General features: G+C 36.5%; 1 protein-coding gene across 1 annotated transcript; it reads left to right on the top strand.

The window, feature by feature from the left end:
* The first annotated feature begins 3,508 nt into the window (after positions 1-3,508).
* LOC147606249 (microbial Terpene synthase-like protein 13) lies at positions 3,509-4,519 on the top strand. The gene has a single exon (XM_086792933.1). It carries the CDS (start codon positions 3,509-3,511, stop codon positions 4,517-4,519), a length of 1,011 nt encoding a protein of 336 aa, XP_086649059.1.
* Positions 4,520-15,764: the final 11,245 nt, after the last annotated feature.

The raw sequence follows: 15,764 nt of genomic DNA, 5'->3' as shown, positions 1-15,764 counted from the left end.
ACAAGATAATTTAGGAACAATGGAGATAGGGATCATCTTTGTCATTACAATTTTCAGGTTTTCAAACAAACTACCCAAGATAATAAGTTGACTAGTTGAAAATGTATAAAAACCAGAAAATAAATTAATGAAAAAGTGAGAGATGAAGAAACTCATAACTTTTAAAAAAGAAATGATACAAGATAATGATTGGGATGTGGATTTTTGTGTCCATTGTTGTGATACCTTGCTCATATTTGTTTATTTACTAGTGTGATTGAAAATGCTTGGGGAAAATGACAATGAGCACACATATATCTCCATTTTTGTCTTATTTCCTTTTTTTCACGGGCATCTTTATGGACTTTTTCCTCCTCTTGTTGCTTCATCATTATGCAAATTTTCAAACTAGTCAACATCTTTCTTTCTATTATTGACCTTAGTTTCAAACCATTCATAATCATGTCACCTCTATTGTTTTCATTATACGTATGTGTGCTCTTCTCCACCATTATTTGCAATATAGACCATGGTGTTAGTAATTCCAGCCTTCTTCAATATATGGATTATATCTTTTCATAATGTAGTCAATACAATGGGGTGCCTCTTATCTTCTTTTCTTGAAATATAGACCAATGTGCAATATAGACCATGGTGTTACTAACACCATGCAATATAGACCATGGTGTTAGTAATTCCAGCCTTCTTCAGTATATGGATTATATCTTTTCATAATGTAGTCAATACAATGGGGTGCCTCTTATCTTCTTTTCTTGAATGTGAGTAAGAAGTCCATTGTTTCAATTATTGAGGTAGAGAGATGGTGAATAAAAGAAGGTGTATATGAAAGGCAATCGCACTAAAAACAAGATAATTTAGGGACAATGGAGATAACATCTCATGTTCCTAGAATCATGCCTAAGGGGCTAGGGACACCCCTTGGAAGTACTATATGTAGTCCACACCCCTCGAGGGCTTTTCACCACACCCTTGCAGTTGTAGCAAGTAGCACACACCCAAGCAACGCAATGGAGAAAATCCTTGGCATCACACTCTCCTCATACTATCCTTCTCTCATGTGCCCTTGCAACAAGGTGATGTGGATACACAGGGTAATGGAGAGCAGCAAGAACAAGCCGATATCAACAATGAAGAGGAGCAAGCAATTGAAGAGGAGCAACTAGAGCAAGATCCAAATGAAGAGGTGCAAACCAAGGAAGCTGAAAAACATGTTGAGGAAGAAGACATAGATGATGAAGACATCCTTCATCAAGGGACTTTTAATGATGAGGATGCTGAAATGTACATAGACATAGATCTCTTTGGGGCTACTAATCTTAATGAGGATGATAGAATAGATAATGATTTTTAAAATGATGTATCTTAATGATTATGCAAATAGTTATGACATATTTGTAATGGTTTTATGACATTGAAGGTTGTTTACCATTGTTAATGTTTACCATCATAATCACTACTGTAGGAGCAAGTTGATATAGTTTTACCAATGTTGTTTATCATTGTTAATGTTTGTCATATGGTTCTTTCATTCATTGTTTACCGTGTAATTTTCATTAGACACAAGTTTGTCATATGGTTTTTTGTCCAACAGGCCATGGGTGACTCACCGCCCTACGACTACAGTCCAGATTTCTCATTTAATCCTACACCGCAGGGCATGAGTCCCCAGCAGTTATATGGTTTTCTTTCGTCCATGACTCCAGAGCAGAGAGCCATGGCTCAGAGTTATTGGGGTTCTGGAGCAGGGACATCTGCCTCACCATCTGGCTTCCCGACGCCAGTTCCCACACCCGTGGGTACGACAGCAGCTCCCACACCTCATACCACATAGCCTTCCACTCCTCTTACAGCTCGATCTACCACCTCTTCACATAGACGGCGCTCACGTAGTAGGTCTTCAGGGGGAGGTTGTTGTGGTGGTAGTGCCACAGATGCTGTGACACCACCACCACGTGAGCGTCGTCCTTCGCTCTCATCTGTTGATAGCACACCCATAGGGTCACCTTCCACTCCTTGGGGTGCACATGACCATGACAACAACAAGATTTACACAATTAGGGATGGGGCACCAATAATGGATAGTGCAGGGAAGGCAATGAAGACACGCATTCGATAATTGTGCACTATACAGTTTCACGACTCTGTCATGACTAAATGGGATCAGCAAGACAAGGGGAAGAAAAATTATATAAATACAAAGATAAAGCAAGAGTTTCAGCCATCTGACCCTATGAATGTCGTCTCTAATGAGTGGATACAGTATACAGCTCGCATTTTGATGGGGCATCATAGGTCAGAGGCGAGGGACGCATTTAGAGAGGGGAAAGAGAAACCTGTTTGGCTAGATGACAAGGAGTGGGCAGCCATTGCTCAGGAGCTCACCGAGACACCAGAGAGGTTTCAACAACAAAGAGAGGCGGCAAGGGCAAGACTCCAAACAGTAGGGGCTTCTCATCTTGGGAGTGGTGGTTACGAAACCATGCGCCATGAATTCGTAAGTGTTTGTAGCAATTTTATTTATGTAAATGTATGTATGTGGGCTAAATGTTGATTTCTAAAAGTTATAATTGTTAATCGTTTGTGCAGGAGTTGGCCATGAATCGCCCACCAAGTAGGCGAGAGGAGAAGTACGCTCACAAACATGGCCTTGTGGCCTTGTTTGAGTTTGAGATGCTTGAAGAAGAAGGAGAGACCGTCAATTGGGAGGCATTACCATGATGTAAGATGACCTTCAAACTAATGAAATATGATCAAAACATTCTTGAGTATTAATGTTTAATTTAATTTCTTGTTTGTCGATCAAGAAAATAAAAAAACGAGCACGGTTGTTTTTGTGCTCTATTTTAGACAGAATGGTGCTGTCTATTTGGTGTTGTTGATCCTGCTCATTGCAGGCAGCCAGGCAACAGCCAGGCAGCACTATTCTGCCCAAAAAAAATTTTTGCTACAGCGTCGGTATATTCCCCGGTACTGGCGTCGGTATATGCATAGGTATATATCTCGGTATTTACGTCGGTATACACCCCGGTGTTCACCCCGGTATATAACACGGTATATGCACCGGTATAGACGCCGCTTTAGCCGTCGGTAGTATTACCCCCCGGTGAGCGTCGGTATAGATAACGGTATAGGCGCCGGTATTATTACCCGACGCTTATACCGACGCTATGGTTTCGGCGCTTATACCGGCGTTTATACCGATGACGGGGCTTTTTTAGACCCCGTTAAATGATGCCGGTATAAGCGCCGGTATTAGGCTAACATGTAGTAGTGTTGCAATGCCTTCTCTTCAGTATACACTCTTCCTCATTCGCTCCTAGTACATAGTAGCTCCACCAGCTGCCGTTTTATTCCCCTCCATAATGCACATTTGATCACCTGCAATGCCCAACCCATTCTCCATAATGTGGAGTTGCCATTGCCCACACTCCATAACGTCTCCCTCCCTATCATCCCCCCTCTCCAGTGTTGCTTCCCCTTGAATTGCCACCCTCACGTTCTCTCTATCATGGAAACTTGCGACTCTTGGTCTTTGTCTCACTTCAACCTGGACCCTCAATCCCCTGAGGGGAAGTTGTTCCTCACTTGCCAGTACCCTTTCCTCGGATGCCTCTTCTTTGCCAATAGTATTGATACGAAGCGTGTGACTGCAAGTGCCAAATATCTCACCTGGTTTTGCTTCTTTGATGGCAAACTGGACGTGCCAGACCAGACCCTGCAGGCAACTGGCTCTTCGCGAGCTGAAGTCATCCGTGGTGTGGCCAGCTTCTTTCATTCAAAAACCATTTCTGATCTTGACAGCACCATCAATCCTGGTGTGGCCAGTGCTGTCATGCACAGTGGGTGGAGCTGGTGGACGGAAGTGATGGAGGATTTGACTCCTACACAGCAATCTCGACTGTTTCAGATCATGATAGACTTGGTTGCTGCTGCCGAAGATCATGGCCCGTTCCGCAAATCGGGAACAGTTCCACAAGTAGAAACGTTCATCCGAAATCGTGGGAAAGCCGTTGGTGTGAGGCCATTATGTCTCCTCATGGAGTACTCGCTACATATAGAGCTAGATGAAGAGACACTGTCCCATCCTCTTATTTGTCAACTCCATGAGGCTGTAATAGGCCATGTCGCCTGGGTGAACGATGTGTGTTCTTTTGAAGCCGAGGCTGCCAAGGGCGATTACTTCAATATCCTTGCCGTGATGTTACTCAATGACGAGTTCTCTAACCTGGAAGACGCCCTTTCCAAAGCTTGCGACTTGATAAAGCAGTGCGATTCTCAAATCCCAGCCAGAACGAGCCCGATTTATTGCAGTAGCATGTGCGATGTTTATTTGTGCTCCATAGTTGTCTTAACAGGAAGCCCTGCAGTTCCCTTTGGAGGCTTGGAGCTCCTCCAAATGAGCTACCCATTCAGGGTCGAAAGGGAGATTTGCAGTATTGGCTTGTCGAGGGATGCCATCCGGGGTGTAACGGGAAGAGATACTGGTCCAGTAGTAATTTCCAGCCATCAAGTTCCCTAGCGCTTCCAAGTAACTCTCCACTCCCGGTTTCTGGATTAGGCTGGATTGTTTGATCTCGTTCATTAAGCGGACGCATTCAGAATCGCACTGCTTTGATCTCGTTCATTAAGCGGCAAGGAGATGTGCACCCCAAGGAGTGGAAGGTGACCCTATGGGTGTGCTATCAACAGATGAGAGCGAAGGACGACGCTCACGTGGTGGTGGTGTCACAGCACCTGTGGCACTACCACCACAACAACCTCCCCCTGAAGACCTACTACGTGAGCGCCGTCTATGTGAAGAGGTGGTAGATCGAGCTGTAAGAGGAGTGGAAGGCTATGTGGTATGAGGTGTGGGAGCTGCTGTCGTACCCACGGGTGTGGGAACTGGCGTCGGGAAGCCAGATGGTGAGGCAGATGTCCCTGCTCCAGAACCCCAATAACTCTGAGCCATGGCTCTCTGCTCTGGAGTCATGGACGAAAGAAAACCATATAACTGCTGGGGACTCATGCCCTGCGGTGTAGGATTAAATGAGAAATCTGGACTGTAGTCGTAGGGCGGTGAGTCACCCATGGCCTGTTGGACAAAAAACCATATGACAAACTTGTGTCTAATGAAAATTACACGGTAAACAATGAATGAAAGAACCATATGACAAACATTAACAATGATAAACAACATTGGTAAAACTATATCAACTTGCTCCTACAGTAGTGATTATGATGGTAAACATTAACAATGGTAAACAACCTTCAATGTCATAAAACCATTACAAATATGTCATAACTATTTGCATAATCATTAAGATACATCATTTTAAAAATCATTATCTATTCTATCATCCTCATTAAGATTAGTAGCCCCAAAGAGATCTATGTCTATGTACATTTCAGCATCCTCATCATTAAAAGTCCCTTGATGAAGGATGTCTTCATCATCTATGTCTTCTTCCTCAACATGTTTTTCAGCTTCCTTGGTTTGCACCTCTTCATTTGGATCTTGCTCTAGTTGCTCCTCTTCAATTGCTTGCTCCTCTTCATTGTTGATATCGGCTTGTTCTTGCTGCTCTCCATTACCCTGTGTATCCACATCACCTTGTTGCAAGGGCACATGAGAGAAGGATAGTATGAGGAGAGTGTGATGCCAAGGATTTTCTCCATTGCGTTGCTTGGGTGTGTGCTACTTGCTACAACTGCAAGGGTGTGGTGAAAAGCCCTCGAGGGGTGTGGACTACATATAGTACTTCCAAGGGGTGTCCCTAGCCCCTTAGGCATGATTCTAGGAACATGAGATGTTATCTCCATTGTCCCTAAATTATCTTGTTTTTAGTGTGATTGCCTTTCATATACACCTTCTTTTATTCACCATCTCTCTACCTCAATAATTGAAACAATGGACTTCTTACTCACATTCAAGAAAAGAAGATAAGAGGCACCCCATTGTATTGACTACATTATGAAAAGATATAATCCATATACTGAAGAAGGCTGGAATTACTAACACCATGGTCTATATTGCATGGTGTTAGTAACACCATGGTCTATATTGCACATTGGTCTATATTTCAAGAAAAGAAGATAAGAGGCACCCCATTGTATTGACTACATTATGAAAAGATATAATCCATATATTGAAGAAGGCTGGAATTACTAACACCATGGTCTATATTGCAAATAATGGTGGAGAAGAGCACACATACGTATAATGAAAACAATAGAGGTGACATGATTATGAATGGTTTGAAACTAAGGTCAATAATAGAAAGAAAGAGATGTTGACTAGTTTGAAAATTTGCATAATGATGAAGCAACAAGAGGAGGAAAAAGTCCATAAAGATGCCCGTGAAAAAAAGGAAATAAGACAAAAATGGAGATATATGTATGCTCATTGTCATTTTCCCCAAGCATTTTCAATCACACTAGTCAATAAACAAATATGAGCAAGGTATCACAACAATGGACACAAAAATCCACATCCCAATCATTATCTTGTATCATTTCTTTTTTAAAAGTTATGAGTTTCTTCATCTCTCACTTTTTCATTAATTTATTTTCTGGTTTTTATACATTTTCAACTAGTCAACTTATTATCTTGGGTAGTTTGTTTGAAAACCTGAAAATTGTAATGACAAAGATGATCCCTATCTCCATTGTTCCTAAATTATCTTGTTTTTAGTGTGATTCCCTTACATATACAACTTCTTTTATTCACCATCTCTCTACCCATTGAAGCAAACCTCAAAGGGTTCAGCTAGAAACAAGTAAATGTACCACATGAGTTCAACACAAAGGGTTTATTATTTTGGAAATGTGACAAAATTTAAGAAGAGGAGTTTTTAAAATCAAATCAGGTGAAATTTTTTGAAGAAAAGAGGCAATTACAACCCCCATTAAATAAGTTTTTTTTTAAATCCCTCTTGAATGCAAGTGATGCAAAGGTTTCTTAGTAGTTCACCCCTTGAAAGCAAAATAATCTTGAACTTAACTAAATCTAGAGGATTACCACTAGTTCTCATATGTGACGATAACCCTAATTTGTTTAAATGGAACTTTAGAAGAAGAAAAAAAGAAGATAATCGTAATTTGTGTAAATGGAAATTTAGAAAAAAAAACAAGTTAAATTTTAGATTATCATTATATTTTCAAAAGACAAAAATTCATCCCACTTTTTTATGATTTACTTCAAGATAGGAATTTTATATTTATTGATATGTAATATATTAATGCATTCTTATAAACTCACGCCCACTTCCACAATATTTTGGCTATTTTGGTTGAAAGTATCGGGAAAATGGATGATGAACATGCCCACCTCCACTTTTGTCTCATTTTAACTATTTTCAACCATGTGCTTATTCATCTACACCAACCTTCTCTTATTGTTCATGCATTTTATTTTTTAAAATATCAAATTGGACACTATTCTCTTTTTAATTTTTAAAAGTTTCCAAATCTATGCCTATTTCTAGTTATTATATTGTGATTAGATCATGGGTGGTATGCTTCATCAATGTACTTTAATACCCATGGTGTGAATAATGATATGCTTCTCTCCTAAATGGTTGAATTATTTTGATGAATGTATAGTTTTTTTATTTTCTACTTCTTTTCTAAAATATAGATATTAAAACAAGCTGATTGTGCCCAAAATTTTGATCCTTTATTTCTAATATTATATAAACAAATAGTAATTTTGAATGTAGAAAGAAATGTTTTCTTAAAAAGAGTGGTGCCTTCAAATATCAAATAAAGATGATTAGTTTGGGGGTAGATGCAAGCTTGGGTAATTCAAGGAGTCTTTTTTATGTGGGTAACTTGATCGGCCCATAACTTTTGCAATGCTCCTTGAAATTTGACAAACTTGACCTCCAAGAAGTAGTACAAATTCCAAACTTAAAAAATAAGACCATAAAAATATGGGACTAATCATGTATCCCAAAAAATATAAGATGCATAAATTAAGTCAAATAGATCAAAAATTTTATGTACACATACATCAAACCAAGTAATAATTCAAAAATGCATTGATTGAGCTTCCTCTCAATAAGATGAAACACTTGATTGAGAGAATTCGATATAGTTTATGGGGCCTCCATTGTTGTGGTTAATTTATGCACACTCATTTGGGAGTAGGCTCCATAAATTTTGTTGATTTGTTAAAAACTAAAAAGCATTAAAGAAATTAAACCATACTATTGCATGATGGTCTTAAAACACTGATACTTGGTGATGCTAGTATATATATTCAGCATAAAATGGATGAATTAGAAAACAACCAATTCATGCATGTGGACAGATTTTTCAATAAAACCAGTACTAAGTTCAATTTTGAAATTATTCTTTTTCCATGACCTTACTTATAATAAGGCACAATTACATCTAATAATTCACAACATCAATTAAGCCAGCATGCGATTTGTCTTATTTTAGAAAACAAAACGTTTTAGGCTAACTTGGGAGCTAATGGTATACGGAAAAATGTAGACATGTATTGCTAGAGGGGAAAACCACATTAGCTAAAATTTCACATCCACCTAGTGGGATTTTTTCTCATGCCTCTCATTGTGGAAAAACTTGAACAAGGTGACTTTTCACTCCTTTCACTCTAGAAAATATTTGTTATGACCCATGTTATTTGAATAATAATCATGGTCATTTAAATTTGTATATATTTTTTATGATGCCTATTTCTCATCATGAACATGTTAGGATTGATTGATGTGATGTCAATTGATTGTTACTACAGACGTGGTTTATGTTTATGAGTTTAGGTGATGAGGTGTGCAAGGGTACCGATTTAGGTGTTGCACAGTGCGAGGGTACCGATGGATTGAGTCATGGCATGTGGACAGATCTCACAATATTTTGTGGCTGTATTATGGCATTTGATATTATTTTGACATCAGAGTGATGTGTGTGTGTGCACGCGTCAATTTATTGTACAGTGTGCGTACGAGCATTAGTTGATTTATTTTGTAATGTGCATATGTGCACAAGTTAGATTATTGTATTAGAAAAATTGTGCAAACCTTAGAAGGTTTGAGGACAAAGGCTAATTAAATGGCAAAGTCCAAATATGGATGTATACTTTATTTTTGGCTGAAAGCCTACTTTTTGGAATATATAAAAATACCCACGCGAGAAGAAGCCACTCACGTTGGGGGGGGAAGATTGCACCCAGTCTTGGTTGCCTTGTGTTGATGGTGATGTATTTCTTTCTCTTACTCTATGTTTTGTTATATGTTTTAATTTTTAATTTAATTCAAGTAGTTGTTTTAATGTTTGATATAATTTTTATGAGTCTTTTGATTATTCTCTTCAAGAAAATTAAAGGTCCGGTTGCAGTGGTATCAGAGCTTTGGTGTAATTTAATTTTCTTGAAGGTGGTCAAAAGAGGTGAAAGAGACAAAAAACACAAAAATAGAGGTGATTTTGGTAATTTTCTTGAATTTAAATTGAAGAAGAACACGTTTAGGGATTTTTGTTTATGTATGGATCAAATTAAGCTTGTTTTTGACCATTGGGTAATCAATTTCCATCAATCTATTACCCAAAGGATAAAACTAGGTGAAAAACCATTAGTGGGTTTCTCAAAACCATTAAACCACCTTCCTCTTCACTAATCCTCTTCCTAATCTGTCTGTACGGATTGAAAGAGCAAGCAGAGGAGCATGGAGAGCCATAATCAGAATTGCTAAACCTTCTCTTTGCTTAGTTTCTATAATAGAAGGTTGAGAATTATTCAAGAGTCTTCTCAAAAATTAATTTGGTTTTATTTAATTTTTCCTCCTCTGCGCTGCGCTGGGCACAAGCTTAGATTTATATATATATATATAATTTCCCAATCTCTTTCTCCCTCCTTCGTATCCGGCAGTGGCAGCGACGGCAGCGCGCTTCGCGCTTCTATCTCCATCCGACGAAGCGCTTCTATCTCCATCCAGCTGTGCGAAGCGCAGAAAATTTTTTTTCTTTTAATTTTTATTTTTTTTTCTCTCCTTTCTCCATCCTATTGCTGGCGGCGAGAGCTGCAGGGAAGGAATTTTCAAACCTCACTTTAGCTAATTATGCTTAATAATGCTTAAAAGCTTTGATTTACAAAGCTTATATTAGCAATTTTTAGAATTTGAGCTTAATGATGCTTAAAGCTTTGATTATTACAAAGCTTATATTTAAAAGCTTTATAAGCTTCAAATGTTTAATTTTTATTTCTATATTAGATGCTGTGAATTCTTTAGTGGGCTGTTTCCTTTTTACGCTCCAGCCTTTGGCGTGCCAGGATACAAGTTTTAGTAAAGCTTTCATTAGCTTTTTAATAAGCGTGATAAATTTAATATTAAAAGCTTTATGAGATAAAGCTTAGTATAAAGCTTTGATATAAGCTTAGTAAAAAAAAAAAAGAGGACCATATCTATAAATATATCACCTCTTCTCTAAATTTGGGTTAGCTGAGCTCTTCTCTAAATTTGGGTTAGTTGAGCTCATAGTTTCAGGCTGAAAATGCTTGAAAAAGCTTTTATTATAAAGCTTTGTTAAGTTTTTTTTTAAAAAAAATAAGCTTTGTGTAATATGATCTTTATGTAAGCTTTTTCACGAGTCGACCATGAGGATGAACTAACAATGATGATTTAGTAAAGTTACTTTAATTTTGCACAAGTGATTGAAGCTTTAATTATTCAAGCTTATTTTAAAGAGTACATGGATTATTTCTTGAAAAAAATTATGCATTTGTGTATTGAGCTAACTTGGCAGGACTCACATCTAGTTCGACGTTCCATATGAGATAAGAAATCCTATCTTTTCTCTTGTTTTTAATTTTTCCTATTTCTTTTAATTGTTAAGAAATGGGTGAATATCTGCACCACCGTACAATTCAGGAACATCTTGACACCGAAGAGGTTAACGCACTCGACACACTAACCAAAGGTGGAGGTATGTGTTAAAAATTATTTATTGTACACAATTTCTTGTTTGCTTTTGTATCTGTTTTTTTAATATTCTTTGTTTCTAGACCTAGTTAGAAAACTTTAGCTCCTGAAAAGAATTTTAGATACCATGACTTAAATAGAAAGATCAAGACAAGATTAGCAAAAGTTATCTTCAAGATCTAGTTGCAAAAATTCAAGTAAAAATGATTGCTAGACATTTCATAGAAGATTAAGACCAATTTGAAGATTCAAGAACCAATCAAGTTTCTCCATTCAAGTTATCAATTCATCGAATTTAGTGATGATCAGAACAGTAAAGAAATAGCTCTCAAGTGACTAGAAACCAAGCTTAAGTTATATACCAATCACAATTATGAAGTTTATACCAATTCAAGTAAAGTTTTGTTTAAATTTTCAAGTGTTCTAGTTTAAGATCTATCCAAGTACAAGATTTTGTCTAAATTTTCAAGTGTTCTAGTTTAAGATCTATCCAAGTACAAGATTTTGTCTAAATTTTCAAGTGTTCTAGTTTAAGATCTATCCAAGTACAAGATTCTTTCTATACCAAGAATTGCTCTAAGTCAAAGATATACTCAACCACAAGATTTAAACCCCTTAAGAATAAGATTTATTCAAGAATTATAATTATGATTAATTAAAGACTAATCTCTCAATTTTTGACCATTCAAGTATTTTTAATCTAACCCAAGATTCATTACTAGTATATCAAGTTCTTGCTATCAATTAGGGTGAAAGATGTCTATCTTTATTCAAGTTCTGATTTCAAGTTTAAGATTAAGCTTAAGATCAAGATCCCCTTTAGATTTCATTGTTTACAAGTAAAGATTCACAAATTCAAGAATTATAAACCTATTCAAAGATTATAATTTTTGAAATTTAGTCAGACAATTACAAGATTAAGATTAAGATCAAAAAAATAACTCTCAAGACTTCATCAAGATTAAAAACAAATCCCGAGAATTTAGTCAGACAATTACAAGATGAAGATCAAGAACAAATCCCCAGAATTCATCAAGTTATTGACAGTAATGTAAGTGATTATTTTTTTCAATCTTAAGTTGATAAGAATTTCCATTTTGACCTAATTCATTTTTGGAATAAGACTTGTAGTTTAATTTTGAGGATAGAGAAAAGTTATGTCGGAATGAAAGTTTTAGAGGGAATTAGCTACTCCGTCTCAAACTTCTATTCTTAAGGTAGTGTCGTGTGGAATTAATCTATGGTATGGGACATTAGATTGGTTTTACATACCTACCCCAGATGTATCTATGTCTTCTATCTTTCACCAGCGAGTGTTTGTATGACCTATGTGGTATGGGACACTTAGATCCCTTTTACATGCGTTCACTTGTTTGGTTTTATTTTTAGAAATTGTTTGATGTGATGATCTTGTCCACCACTTGTGCCATGAAGCCATCCACTCATTGATTCCACAACTAAGGACAGTTGATTCCCAACAGAGGGGGGACTGTTATGACCCATGTTATTTGAATAATAATCATGGTCATTTAAATTTGTATATATTTTTTATGATGCCTATTTCTCATCATGAACACGTTAGGATTATATTTCATAGTTAAATTTTATACCACAATTTTATATTTCATATTCAAGGGACTACCTATGTGTTTGGTAAATGCTAGTGTTGCATGAAATCCTTCCAATTACTACACTTCTTTTGAGATGAAAAACATGAATTTTACCAATTTCACTCACCTATTTGTTACAATTTGTATAATACATGACTCTTGACCAATTAATTCAATATATTTTAATAATAATTCTACCATTATGTATAATGATAGAATTATTATTATAGTATACTAAAGTAATTGATTACTTATTGAAGTATTTCATGCCTTATATATATGATTACCTCTTCTTCAAATGATATAAGGCATGAAATACTTCAATAAGTAATCTAGGGAATAAAATTATTCATTTGAAGTTTCATTAAAAAAAATAAGACTTATTACTCAATAACAAAATCAAAAAATGATAAATTTGGACAAAGTTTTTTCTTTTGTTATCTACAATTAAGATAGGAAGTAGATAATCGATAACTCATATTCCTAATAACATTATTATTATACATAAAGCATGTTAAAAAAACTACTCATGCCATTGGTTTAAGAGGATTGAAAACAAGGAGCTTACATTGATGCAATGACAAAAATAGAGCTGGACATGGGTATGGTTTACATATGAAGACAATAATAGCAAAAAAATATGCCTACTTGAAGAAAATTGCATAAAGGACATGAATAAGGAAGGACGAAGGTCATCAACTTTCAACTAAAGAAGTTATGAATTCAATTTACAGGGTCTACACTAGCCCTTATATTTCAAAGTAACCATCTTTTCAATTAAAGGGAAATTTACCAAATGGACTTTTGAAGACAACTTGGTTTTTTATGAACTCAATTATTTTAAAAGACAAAAACAATATATGTGGACACAATGACGGATGGTTTGAAACTGAGGGCAATAATAGAAACAAAGATGATGACGAGTTAAAAACTTTTCATAATGATGAAGTAATGAGGAGGAAGTACATAAAGAGGCCCATGAAAACAAGGAAACAAAACAAAAATGAAGATATACATGTTCATTGCCATTTTTCCCCATTATTTTCAATCACACTAGTCACTGAAACAATGTGGGCAAGGTATCATAGTGAAAACAAGAATCCCCCATTATATGTGTTCATTGACATTTCCCCCCATCATTTTCAATCACATTAGTCACTGAAAAAATGTGGGCAAGGTAACACAATGAACACAAAAATACCCATCCCCACCATTATGTTGTATCATTTCTTATTAAAAAGTCATGAGTTTCTTCATCTCTCACTTTTTCCTTTATTGAATTTTTGGTCTCTCTACATTTTCAACTAGTCAAGTCATTATCTTGGTTAGTTTGTTTAAAAACATGAAAATTGTAATGACAATGAAGACCCCTATCTCTATTGTTCCTAAATTATATTGTTTTTAGTGTGATTCCATTTCATCTACACCTTCCTTGTTTTATTCACCATCTCTCTACACATTGAGGTAGACCTTGGGGTGTTCACTAAGAAACATATTAATCTATTGCGTGAGTTCAACAAGAGGGTTTATTTATTTGTAAATGTGAAAAAAATTAACAAAAGGGGTTTTAAAATCAATTTTCACAAAAAGCAGAAGAAAATTTATGAAGAAAAGAGGCCTTTACAAACCCATTAAATAAGGATGTTTTTTAATACCTCTTGAACACTCGTGATACATATGTTTTCTTAGTAGTGAATCAATGTGAAGATACCCCTAATCATTTAAGGACAATTTAGTAAAAAAATATAAGTTCAAAATATTTTGACTCTACTTCTTTTCAAAAGACCAGATTTCACCCCCTTTCTTGATCAGCGATTGATAACGTGATCAAGAGGCCAGTCATGAACAAGTCACCAGTGACCTGGTAACCTACAAAAACCCTACCGGGCTTCTATGACGATCCTAGTGGGCTCTTACCAAGGCCTACCGGATTTCACAAAAAGCTTGGCGGGACCCACCGAGGTCGTCATAGAAGCCCGGCGATGCTTAAAATTATATAAAGAGTGGCCCCCGCTGGGCCCACCCACCCTTTCCTGCCACTCTCCCTTTCCTATTTTCTTACCTTTCTAGCCTTCAACCACCCAGCCAACCAACCACCCAGCTTCCCTTCAATCGCGTGCAGCTCTTAAGGTATTAGCTTTTAATGTTTTAATGTTGTAAGATTCGGCTCTGTATCATTAATTCGGCATAAAGGGTTGTCTCATTTTAAGTAATTAATTTAATTAATTAGGACATACAAAGGTACTTATGTCTTAGCACAGGGTCATATCTTCGACCTAATGTGTTGTTTGCATAAGTATGTTGGTTTCTTTGGCCCATGGATCGTATTTTCAGCCGTTTGTGTCATTGAAACTAACACCTGGTACATATGAAATAATAGATATTGTTCGGCACTATGTCGTTTATTCGGTCGTAGGTGTTGTTCTTAGAAGTGAGGGGTAGCGAGATTCGGCACATGGTCGTTTATTCGGTCATAGGTGTTGTTCTTAGAAGTGAGGGGTAGCGAGATTCGGCACATGGTCGTTCACTCGGCTGTATGTGTCGTTTTTTTAGTGTTTAAGTAGAGATAATGTTCGGCACTTTTGTCATTTACTCGACCATTAGTGTTGTCATACATAGATATGCGAGTACACGAGAGCTTGGCACTTTGTCATTCATTTGGCAGTTGTGTCATCTCTCCTTGCATTGCAGCACCGATCTCGTTTAGTCACATCCATTTGTAGTGCTAAGATTAGTAGTAACACGATGATGGGGTGTTATTAATTGGCATGTAGAGCATGTAGTGAACACTCAGAGCACACTTTACGATGTATTTTTTTGTCATTTTTAAAATAAAAAATCAAGCAATGTTTTGTATTGCTTCATCATTGCATGTGAATCATGATTGTTATTTCATTTTTTATGTTTCATTTCGAATGGAATGAGTTGATTGCATGTTGTAGCGCATTTCAAATTACAAAAATGTTGTGCTATGAATATACATGTTTATTTTATAAATTCAATTTATTTAGGATTGCATGTAATATGGCGCACACTCTAGGAAATTAGTCATAATATGCTAAGTTGTAATTATACATGTTTAGTATTTACATTTTAGGACATGCACGTGTGGTATGCATCGCACATATTATCATGACACATGATGTGTACATTGTCTATGTACTAACAATCAACACATATTTTACGCAAGATGGCTCAAGTGAATTACACTAAAGATCAAAAGAAAGAGGTT

The sequence above is a fragment of the Cibotium barometz genome, chromosome 58 (assembly GCF_041138505.1).
Source record: "Cibotium barometz isolate CiBa-2024 chromosome 58, ASM4113850v1, whole genome shotgun sequence".
NCBI lineage: Eukaryota > Viridiplantae > Streptophyta > Polypodiopsida > Cyatheales > Cibotiaceae > Cibotium > Cibotium barometz.
The sequence above is the reverse complement of the archived record's forward strand: the minus strand, read 5'-3'. Positions and strand labels throughout refer to the sequence as shown.

Bases quoted from the DNA above. Each gene is read 5' to 3' on its own strand.
- LOC147606249 (XM_086792933.1), top strand. From the start codon at position 3,509: ATGGAAACTTGCGACTCTTGGTCTTTGTCTCACTTCAACCTGGACCCT.